We start from the raw sequence: 11,066 nt of genomic DNA, 5'->3' as shown, positions 1-11,066 counted from the left end.
TGCCAGCCGTCTTTGTTTAGGAAGACAAAGTGAGATCGAGTGATTATAGCAATTCTAAAGGAAACTTAATTGGGGCGTCAGAAACTTGTAAGTCTGCAATAGAAAGCATTCTCACTTCTCATACCTTTAACACCCAAGCATTAGAACATCCAAAGAAGAACGATTATTATTTGTTGAAAAACTGCACTTTTTACCTGAACCAAAACAAGAGCAACCCTTTTTACAACGTCATTTTGACTCAGTCATAAGGTGAACTCCACAATACATTGAAAATCTACATGTGACTTATTCTATTAAAATAACAAATGTTAGTTTCGCATTTCCATTTGCAATATTATCTCTTTTTTTTATTAGAACTCAAACAATAGGCCTCTTCTTGCCACCAATAAAAACAAAATGCATGTGGTTTATATATGAAACTGTGAAGCGTAAATCGTATGCTTACATGCAAACGAACTAGCCACTGCTACGTTTTTACCTCACCTGTGACTCTAAAGGAGGGCGTGATTAGGTTGTGACAGTACTTATGATGAAGAGGCAATGATGAACACTGTCTAAACTAATTTCCCCCCTCTAATTTTTACTGCCACTTGGCCCCTACTTTTGCCCAATTTGTATTAGGACTTGGTCCAAGCTTTTTGGATTCAAGGGATGGCAAATGCGACCGTCCAGCACTGGCTGGTTGGCGCTACACAAAATTAATAAAAACGTCGCTTATTTATCATTGAGCTAGACCAAGTTCTTTCATTCTAGGGTATCTTCCATGGACCATTGTGCTTATAAGTAAAGGTATACTCGCCCCTCATCTTTCATCTCCATAGCACTGCTCGTTGGACCCACCAATAATTCGGTGAACCGGACTCGTCTCTAATGCCCTAGTGCCAGGGGCGCGTTATCCTGTCAGAGTCCGGACGCAATGCGTATAGCATTCACACCAAGCCTGAACCATAATTGCGTGGGCAGCTGCCAGAAAGGCCTAACCCACAGCGGACGTTTACTGCCCGTAACCGTATCCGAAGATTGCTTACTCTTACCAACCGAGGCCCTGCCCTACACCTCCCAGCCCGAGGACCCGCCGGGTGAAGCAGTAAGGGCAGGCTGAGGCATTTGCGGACTGGCAGCCAATCATGGTTCGGAGTTCTGTGTGACGCACTAGGATTGGTCTGGTCAATCCTGAGTCCCTTTACATATTAGGAGTGCCTTCGACTCTCAGAGTATGTTCTGCCGTGGGATTGGTTATTTTGCCAGGCCGAGGTGTCCAGAGTACTGATTAAGGAGGCTTGTCAAAAGATCCGCAGCGGACAACGGAATGTAGGCTGGGCTCCCGGTACTTGTACGTTTGTAAGTAGTAGGCACGTGGTCATTTTATTTCTCGTGCATTTGTCAATAACATAAATAATATTTTTTTAACGTTTTCTAAAGACTCATTACAAGCTGTTGCTTTCGACTTCCTATATCCTGTTTAGTAGTGAATGGACAGATTCTCTCTTCATAAATTGATTATTTTAATGTTCAGACGAGTGTTGCAAAATTTGAAAGCCTCCCACAGCTAGCCAAGAAAGCACCTGCCCTAACCCTAAAACTAGCCAAAAATTGTAACACTCAAATAATGCAATCATAGAAACAAACATTTAAAGCATAAAGCTAATTTCCTTTTTAACCCCTTAGCTGCTGGGGGGCCCCCTCCCCCCTGCTGACCCCTTTTTTGGCCTTTCGGGCTAGTTCACTCTTAGGCCCCCATAACTTTTTGTGCACATAGGCTATCCACACCAAATATGCGTCCTTTTTCCCAACATTCTTGGGATTGTAAAGGTACCCAGAGTTTGTGGGTTCTCCTGGAGGAGACCAAGAAATTAGCCAAAATACAGCTAAAATGTGTGTTTTAAAAAAAAAAAATCTGAAAAAAGTGCTGCAGAACTAAGCATCTGTTTTTTCCCCTGCAAATGGCATCAACAAAGGGTTTGCAGTGCTAAAATCACCATCTTCTCCGCTTTCAGGAACAGGCAGACTTGAATCAGAAAACCACATTTTTCCAAACAATTTTGGCATTTTAGTGGGACATACTCCATTTTTACAATTTTTTTGCTTCCAGTTAGTGACAGAAATGGGTGTGAAACCAATGGTGGATCTCGGACAGTTAAAAATTTCTGAAAAGTAGACAAAATCTTGAATTGAGCAAAGGGTCATTTGTGTAGATCCTTCAAGGTTTTCCTACAGAACGTAACATCTAAATATTAAAATTGAGTTAAAAAAAACAGCAATTTCTGTCCACGTTTTTTTCTGTAACTTTTTCCAGCTATGACAGATTTTTGAAAGCAATATACCATTATGTCCGCTGGACTCTTCTGGTTGCGGGGATACATAGAGCTTGTAGGTTCATCAAGAACCCTAGGTACCCATAGCCAATACATGAGCTGCACCTTGTAATGGGTTTTTATTCTATACCGGGTATACAGCAATTCATTTGCTGAAATATAAAAAATGAAAAATAGGTATCAAGAAAACCTTTGCCCTCCAGCGGGGGCAGAAAAAGGCCTTTAAAAAAAAATGCCCCCCTGGGAGCGACCCTTGCACAAGGGGTCGCTCCCTCATGCCACTTTCATTTCAAAAACAACATCCCTGGTGTCTAATGGGCGTTTGACAGCCGGGTTGCTTGCAATCTGGCTGCCAAAACGCGGAGAGAGACTTCAAAGGGAAGGAAATAACTTTCCTTCCCTTTGAAGTCTCTCGTCCTCCTCCACGTGATCGGAGGAGAAATGCTTTTGCATTTCTCTTCCGATCGATGGGAGGAGGCCTTGTGACAATCAGCGCACGCTCGCGTGCTGATGTCACAGGGGGTGGGAGGGGTCAGGGGTGGAAAGGGAAGGGCTTCCCCTTCCATCCCTGCCTTGGGGGGGAACCCCACAGAGGGAGCGCTAGCGCTCTCTCTGGGCTCTGTGACCAGGATGTAATGGTTACGTCCTGGGCACACGAGCACTGTGCCTCAGGACATAACCATTACGTCCTGGGCACAGAAGGGGTTCATTTTGGTAATTGTTAAACCATTACTAGTAGGAAATATCATTTTATTCAGAAGACGTGTACACCCTTTTGTTGCATGGTATGATCCTTTTTAGTAGGAGCACAACATTTTGTTCTAATATTTAGCAAGCTGTCTAGAAGCACCCAATATAATAGTCCAGAGTTATTCCGTTGAACATCGCCCCTCTAGGATTTCAAGTGTCTCATACATTATTGTGCTTTATGCATTATCATTCATTCAAAATACATGCTCCTAAACTTTCTCCAGGTCGTTTTCAACAACCTATTCCTATGTCAGACGCTGTCACCCCATCTTTGTATGTACTTTGCCACTACGCTTAGTCTCTTCCGCAAACATTGTGTCTCAAAAGCAGATCAGAATTGAAGGTGGTGCAAAGTAGTGAGCCTAATAGGGATTCTTGTGTAGAACAACATACTTTACCAACAACAAACATCTTATTTAACAGCCAGAATGCCCAAAGGCGTGAATGCTTGCTTTACAAATGCAGATATTATAGTCCGCATTTAAAAATTAACCCAGAAATCAAAGCTTCTAAAGCAAAAATTTCCATAATTTCTAAATCCATGCACTACATTCATGATAATTTCTCAAATGCATTTTAAAAAGTAACATTTCCCTTTAATGGATTGCATGCCGTAAAATGCAGGTGAATCTTGTTTTTTCAGCATACATATTAAAGACACTCTCTTATGTGTTAATGACATAACAGTGCCTTAAAATACTGAAGCACAGCATGTGCGCTGTTCAATAGAGATGGGCAAACCAACAAACTATCTGGGAGTTCCAAGTCAAGGATGGGCCCTGACTCGAACTTCCCTTGCACAAGCCCAGCCCTGCAAATAGTAACCACGTAAATGATGCCATAAATATTTTAGAGTATGATAAGGTGTTCTAAATGCAAAAAGTGCATTTATTCACCATGCAAAGCTTTAACATTAACATGTCATATTATAGCACTGCACTGAGAAGTGCTTATTAAAAGTGATAGTTTTTACACATGAACTTAAAACCATCCATACCCCCACCCTGGTGACACTGCTAATAGTGAACCACGAGGCAAGGCTGTTGTCAAGTGTATGTAGGCCAGATTAACAGTGCACCATTATAGTATAAATCGGATATTCTGAACACACACATACAAAAGTGCTTTCATGCCCGATTATGAAGAATCTAGGCAATTACATTGAACCAAAGGGAAGTTAACCTTATGACTTGGACACAGCTGCTTTATTCAACACATAATAAAGTGCTACTCAAATTGTCACATATAATGTATCAGGATGTCACACGTACGCAAACTGAAGAAATGGAAATGTCATACATAACAAAACTGAAAACACTATGGGGGTCATTCTGACCCCCGCCGGCCTGGCAGGAACCGCCAGAAGACCGTACCGCGGTCAAAAGACCGCGGCGGTCATTCTGAGTTTCCCACTGGGCTGGCAGGCGACTGCCAGAAGGCCGCCCGCCCAGCGGGAAACCCCCTTCCACGAGGATGCCGGCTCCGAATGGAGCCGGCGGAGTGGAAGGGGTGCGACGGGTGCAGTTGCACCCGTCGCGATTTTCAGTGTCTGCCACGCAGACACTGAAAATCTATGTGGGGCCCTGTTAGGGGGCATGGGTGGCATGGGCACTGCAGGGCCCCCCAGGGGCCCCACGACACCCGTTCTCGCCAGCCAGGTTCTGGCGGTGAAAACCGCCAGAACCAGGCTGGCGGGAAGGGGGTCGGAATCCCCATGGCGGCGCTGCTTGCAGCGCCGCCGTGGAGGATTCCCTGGGGCAGCGGGAAGCCGGCGGGAAGCCGGCGGGAAACCGCCGGCTTCCCTTTTCTGACCACGGCTTTACCGCCGCGGTCAGAATGCCCCCGGAAGCACCGTCAGCCTGTTGGCGGTGCTTCCGCGGTCGTTGGCCCTGGCGGTCCATGACCGCCTGGGTCAGAATGACCCCCTATGGCTGTTACCTGCTATAATGGGGTCCCAGGGTCCTCAGAGACTCACTTCTTCTCCAGCCCTGTTTGGCTCTCAAATTAAGTGCTGCTGAGTTTGGGCTGGTGACTGGACATGGGCTGGGGTCTGGAGATGGACTGGTGACAGGCTGGGGAGGGGGAGAGGGTCTGCTCCAGAGTCGTCGCTAGTAGTCTGCATCGCAGTGCTGCACGAGGGGAGCTGAGAGGAGAGGGAGGAGGCTTTCAATGAGAATGAGAGGATGCACTGGGGTTTGTCAGTATAATTTTTGCCAGGCCGTCCTTGGTAGTGCTTTCGTGCTATTCGATTGACGGCCCTGTGACCCAAACACCAGCTCAGCTTGGGACAGGGTGGTGTTGCAGTTAGCGCTTACATGCGTGTGCTGCTGCTGCTGACTCTGCATGTGTTTTATTAAGGTGCTGGGTCCTCCACCAATTCATGCCAGCCATGATGGTCACTTCGCTCTCAGCTTGCATTACTTGATGTGTGCTAGCATCAGCGAGAGCAAGGCTGGTCTGGCAGCAGCTCTGGCTGGCTAGCTGCCATGACTGTGCCGCACAGTGACTGCACAGGAGTGCTGACAATGCTGAGGCACAGCCCCAACTTTAAAAATGTGCCCAGCAGGCTAATATACACCCCAAATATAGCTACCCTGTATTTCTTTTTTTTTCTCGCACAAATGGGAAAAATATCACCCATTTGTGTGGAAATCCCCCCAGACTGGCACCGTTAGTTCAGACACAGCCAGTGCTTTAAGTGGAATGAAAAAGATTGGGGACTAATAGGTAGTGTGTAGTTTCATGATTTTCCCTTTTGTTTCAGAAGCTGCTTGTTTAAATGAGGGCATCACTGACCATTTCCATATTTGGTTTGTACTTTTTTTGGTCAGACACTTTCTTTTATGAGGTTACAACCTTAAAATGTTTTGCATGTTAACCTTGGCACCCACTCTTCCCTTGCTGAAATGCAATTGTTACATGGCACGGTCTTGTGAGTAAAAAATACATTTCATTTTATGCACAAGGGTAACACTGCGCTAGCGTTGCTCGTGAAAGAAAATACATAAATTGATACTGCAGAAAAAAGATAAACTGAAAATAAATAAGGAGCGTCCCATGATACATAAGTAAAATAATTTCCTAAAGAAATGTTGATGCAAGATTGTTGAACTTTTCTGTTGGATAATTACAGAAATCTCACATCACTTTGGTAAAAAATTAGTTAAGTGTGTTTGGAGTCATTTCGTTTTGGATGTAGAGTGCTTAGAACTGTTTAGGTGGGCAGTTAAAGAAATCTTGAAGGGCAGTTGTAAAACACGTGTTGGGTGTGATAAGCTTTATAAGGATGATTGGTTATTCATCAAAACATAGCATTCGAAAGGAGAAAGTTATCTAGTTTCTGATATTATAAATGATTCTTCTCAGGAGACTGGTGTATTTAAATGACTGATGAATTCACCACACCCAGCCCTAGAGAGACTAGATTGCTCAGATGCCCCTTGTTAGAAATGGGTCTCTAGTTGACAGAGGTATACACCCTTGTGCAAGTAGGTACCACAATCCTAGTCAGGAAAAGTCACACACAATCCAAATTATCCTGTGCCCACCATCTCGTAGCAGTCAGGCTTGACTTAGAAGGCAATGTGTAAAGTATTTATGCAATAAATCATACAGTAACATAGTGAAAACACCACAAAAATACACCACACAGGTTTAGAAAAATAGATAATATTTATCTGAATAAAATAAGGTAAAAATGACAAAGATCCAATAAGAACAAGTTGAAATATTACTTTTAAAAGGTTTAAAAGAGTCTTAATCATTAGAAGTAAGCAGTTATCTCTTTGTTACACACAGTACCTGGTATGCGTAAAAGATAATGACACTCAGAGACTGCACAGGAGGAGATGCGTGGAAAAATAAGGTGGGGCATTGAATTTTCTGACAGGTTATGTGTTTTTTCTTTCCACGCTGCAAGAGGTTTTTCGGTGTACAGTCTTTGTTCTTCACTGCGATGCGGGGATATTTTGACGCCCAGGGACGATGCGTGAAAATCCTTGATGTGCTGGAGGAAGGCATGGGTGTTTCGTCAATCTGGTAGGCGATATGTCAAATATTTCCATCGAAAGGCAGGCGCTGCCTCGAATTTCCACCCAGGAATTCGGGCTGCGTCGTTCCAGTCAGCTGTGCGGCGATTTCCCGGTCACAAGGAAGGCTTTGCGTCATTTTCGTCTGGCGTTGCAACAATTTTCAAGGCACAAGGAGTTTCCTGAACAGATTAAGAGGGTCATTCCAACCCTGGCGGTCATCGACCGCCAGGGTGGATGACCACGGAAGCACCGCCAACAGGCTGGCGGTGCTTCCCTGCCCATTCTGACTGCGGCGGTAAAGCCGCGGTCAGAAAAGGGGATCCGGCGGTTTCCCGCCGGATTTCCCCTGTCTGGGCTGAATCTCCATGGCGGCGCTGCAAGCAGCGCCGCCATGGAGATTCCGACCCCCTTCCCGCCACCCTGTTTCTGGTGGTTTTCACCGCCAGTAACAGGATGGCGGGAACGGGTGTCGTGGGGCCCCTGGGGGCCCCTGCACTGGCCATGCCACTGGCCCACTGCCATGGCACTGCCCATGCCACTGGCATGGGCAGTGCAGGGGCCCCCTAACAGGGCCCCAGCATGATTTTCAATGTCTGCATAGCAGACAGTGAAAATCGTGACGGGTGCAACTGCACCCGTTGCACCCCTGCAACACCGCCGGCTCCATTCGGAGCCGGCTTCTATGTTGCAGGGCCTTTCCCGCTGGGCCTGCGGGCGCTCCTTTGGCGGGCACCCGCCGGCCCAGCAGGAAAGCCAGAATGGCCTCTGCGGTCTTTTGACCGCGGAGCAGCCAAATGGCGGTGACCGCATGGCGGGCTGCGGTCAGAATGACCCCCTAAGTCTTTTTGGCCCTGAGACTTCAGAAAACAGGAGGCAGGTTCAATCCAAGCCCTTGGAGAGCAATTTTGGGGAAGGCAGAGTCCTTCTCAGCACAGTCAGAGGCCAGCAGGGCAACAGCGGGTAAGCCCAGATGTGTCCTTTAGGCAGCCAGGCAGTTCCTCTTGACAGGATGCAGGTGTAGGTCCAGAAGTGTCTGAGTTGGTGGGGTCAGAGACCCAGTTTAAATATTAAAAAATGCCATTGAAGTGGGGGAGACTTCAAAGAGAGGTTTTGAAGTGCACAAGTTTCCCTTTCAGTTCAGTCCTGTCTGCCAGGGTCCCAGTAGGGGGTTTGGCAGTCCATTGTGTGAGAGCAGGCCACTGGCCTTTGAAGTGTAAGTGTCAGGCCCTCCACCCTTCCAGCCCAGGAAGACCCATTCGATATGCAGATGAGTGCAGGTGTGATTGAGTGTCCTGTGTTTGTGATTGTCTGGGTGACATGCACAAGGGAGCTCAGCTCAGCCCAGACGTTGACTGGAGGCAGGCTGTAAGGCACAGATGGTTTTTAAGTGTAGAGAAATGCTCACTTTCTAAAAGTGGCATTTCTAAAATAGTAATATAAAATCCAACCTCACCAATATGCAGGATTTTCTATTACCATTCTGGACATACTGAATGTGACCTGGTTACCCCTTCCAGATCATAATCTACCACTCAAAAAGTATATGAGAGCAGTCCTAGTGTTATTCTATGAAAGGAGTAGGCCTCATAGTAGTGGAAAACGACTTTAGGAGTTTTTCACTACCAGGACATATAAAACACATTTGTACATGTCCTGACTTTTACCTACATAGCACCCACCTCTATGGGTTACCTAGGGCCTACTTTACGGGTTGACTTATATGTAGAAAAAGGGGAGTTGAAGGCTTGGCAAGTACTTTTAAATACCAAGTCAAAGTGGCAGTGAAACTGCACACACAGGCCTTGCAATGGCAGTCCTGAGACATGGTTAAAGGGCTACTTATATGGGTGGCACAATCAGTGCTGCAGGCCCACTAGTAGCATTTAGTTTACAGGTCCTGGGCACATGTAGTGGTCTTTACTAGGGACTTATAAGTAAATCAAATATGCCAATTGGGGACGAACCAATGTTACCATGTTAAAGGGAGAAATCACATGCACTTTAGCACTGGTGAGCAGTGGTAAAGTGTGCAGAGTCCTAAACCCAGCAAAAACAGTGTCAGAAAAGTGGAGGGAGGAAAGCAAAAAACCTGGGGGTGACCACCCTAAGGGTGTCAGGTTTAACAGCCCTGTGCCCAGCCCTAGGACTTTCCCAGGGTCAGAAGTAGACTTAGGCCCTCATTCCGACCCTGGCGGTCATAGACCGCCAGGGTTGCGAATGACGGAAGCACCGCCAACAGGCTGGCAGTGCTTCATTCGTGATTCTGACCGCGGCGGTAAAGCCACGGTCGCCCAGCCGGGTCTGGCGGTTTCCCACCGGATTTCCCCCGGCTGGGAGAATCCTCCAGGGCAGCGCTGCAAGCAGCGCTGCCCTGGGGATTTCGACCCCCTTCCCGCCAGCCTGTTACTGGTGGTTTACACCGTCAGGAAGAGGCTGGCGGGAACGGGAGTCCTGGGGCCCCTGGGGGCCCCTGCACTGCCCATGCCACTGGCATGGGCAGTGCAGGGGCCCCCTAACAAGGCCCCAGCCTGCTTTTCACTGTCTGCCTATCAGACAGTGAAAAGCGCGACAGGTGCAACTGCACCCGTCGCACACCTGCAACACCGCCGGCTCCATTCGGAGCCGGCTTCAGTGTTGCAGGCCGCCTTCCCGCCGGCCCAGCGGGAAGGTCGGAATGGCCCCAGCGGTCTTTTGACCGCAGGGCGGCCAAAAGGCGGTTCCCGCCAGGCGGGCGGCGACCGCCGCCCGCTGGGGTCAGAATGACCCCCTTAGTCTTAGATTTGTGGCCGTAATTCCAGGGGGATGGGTCTTTTTCAAGACTTTCAGGCCATATATGTTTATAATACCTTAATCTGCTTCCTCTCAATTATTTTCAGCGGAAAAATGGACGTACCCCCAAGGCCGAGCTTGCATCCACCCTAACCCGCCCCCAAAAAAGGTAACATAATGGGGAGCCGTGGCCCAAGAAAAATAGGTTTAGGGAGCCGTCAAAGGAACAGCGAGTCAAAAAAGTTGTGAACCACTGCACTAGTCTAATATCCACTGAGATACCTGTGGAAGGGTATTGGCTGGCCAGGGTACCAGTCTACCCTGATACACCCAGATGACAAAAAAATGGTGGGGTTCTGTACCACAGCGCTCACTGGTCAGTCTAGATTTTCAATTTGGGGGCATCTACAGGGGCAGTGCTACTTGCTGCTAGTGCAGGACAAGCAAGGAAAAAAATATGAAGCTTCACCCGTCTCCCACGATGTTGATGTGCAGCAAGTTTCCTTGTGTTCCAAATCGCCAATAGTGTCCACAAGTCTCACAGACAACTCATTCTCTGCCTAATGGGATGAAGCCCAGCTCCTTCCGTCAGACTGACTATCTGTCACTGAGGCACCTTCTCAAGTTCATCCTTGTTCCCCGGTCACATAAATGGTATCCAACTCACCTGGATTCTAATCCTGGATCTCACCTTCTCGACAACCCCTTCTGGTTGCCTAAAAGCTAGTGCATACCAAACCCACCAAGCCTCTATAAGGAATAGAGAAGGGCACAGGGGAGCTGGAACATCCAGCAGAATAGATACTAGTTTGGCTCACCTTAAACAGAATGGTTCACCATCCTCCCCCGGTGAACCCACGGGCTCTCAAAATACACATCCCAGAAAAGACAAGAGGCAAAAAGAACCAAGGTAAGGGAGACTATACAAACTTTATCAGGAGGGGTCTAGTGGGCAGCCCCTCCTAAAAAGTACAAGGTTACAGTTATATCTGAGTATAGACTAGTACTGCCACTACTGTCAGTCTACAAAAGCCGGGGTAGGAAAGCGCAGTAGCCAATCTCTATAAAAGAGGGGTGGACTGTGCATGGCCCCTAGACCTAAAAACAAGCTTCCAGGGTCTCAATCCATGTAAACAGGGAGGCCCAATGTGGACGTGTATGATAGTCATGTTCCCTGCGGTAGAGATCAAGAAAACCTACA

At 47.4% G+C, this 11,066-nt stretch overlaps 1 protein-coding gene across 7 annotated transcripts in view; it reads left to right on the top strand.

Annotated features, from left to right (window-relative positions):
- Nucleotides 1–1,234: 1,234 nt before the first annotated feature.
- The window catches only part of FANCE (FA complementation group E), a 124,720-nt gene continuing 114,888 nt past the window's right edge, over nucleotides 1,235–11,066 (top strand). For 3 of the 7 annotated variants that reach the window (XM_069238779.1, XM_069238781.1, XM_069238780.1), the window contains exon 1: nucleotides 1,235–1,341. Coding sequence is in view for 1 of the 7 variants with exons in the window: in XM_069238778.1 (XP_069094879.1) it covers nucleotides 7,067–7,103 (37 nt within the window). In the remaining 6 variants the exon portion in view is untranslated. Of the gene's footprint in view, nucleotides 1,342–6,984; nucleotides 7,104–11,066 lie in introns of all 7 variants that reach the window. The other 4 variants (XM_069238782.1, XM_069238784.1, XM_069238778.1 and 1 more) reach the window with 3 other exon arrangements.

Source organism: Pleurodeles waltl, chromosome 6 (assembly GCF_031143425.1).
Source record: "Pleurodeles waltl isolate 20211129_DDA chromosome 6, aPleWal1.hap1.20221129, whole genome shotgun sequence".
In the NCBI taxonomy this organism is placed as follows: Eukaryota; Metazoa; Chordata; class Amphibia; order Caudata; family Salamandridae; genus Pleurodeles; species Pleurodeles waltl.
Note: the sequence above shows the minus strand (reverse complement) of the source record. Positions and strands in the feature narration are given on the sequence as shown.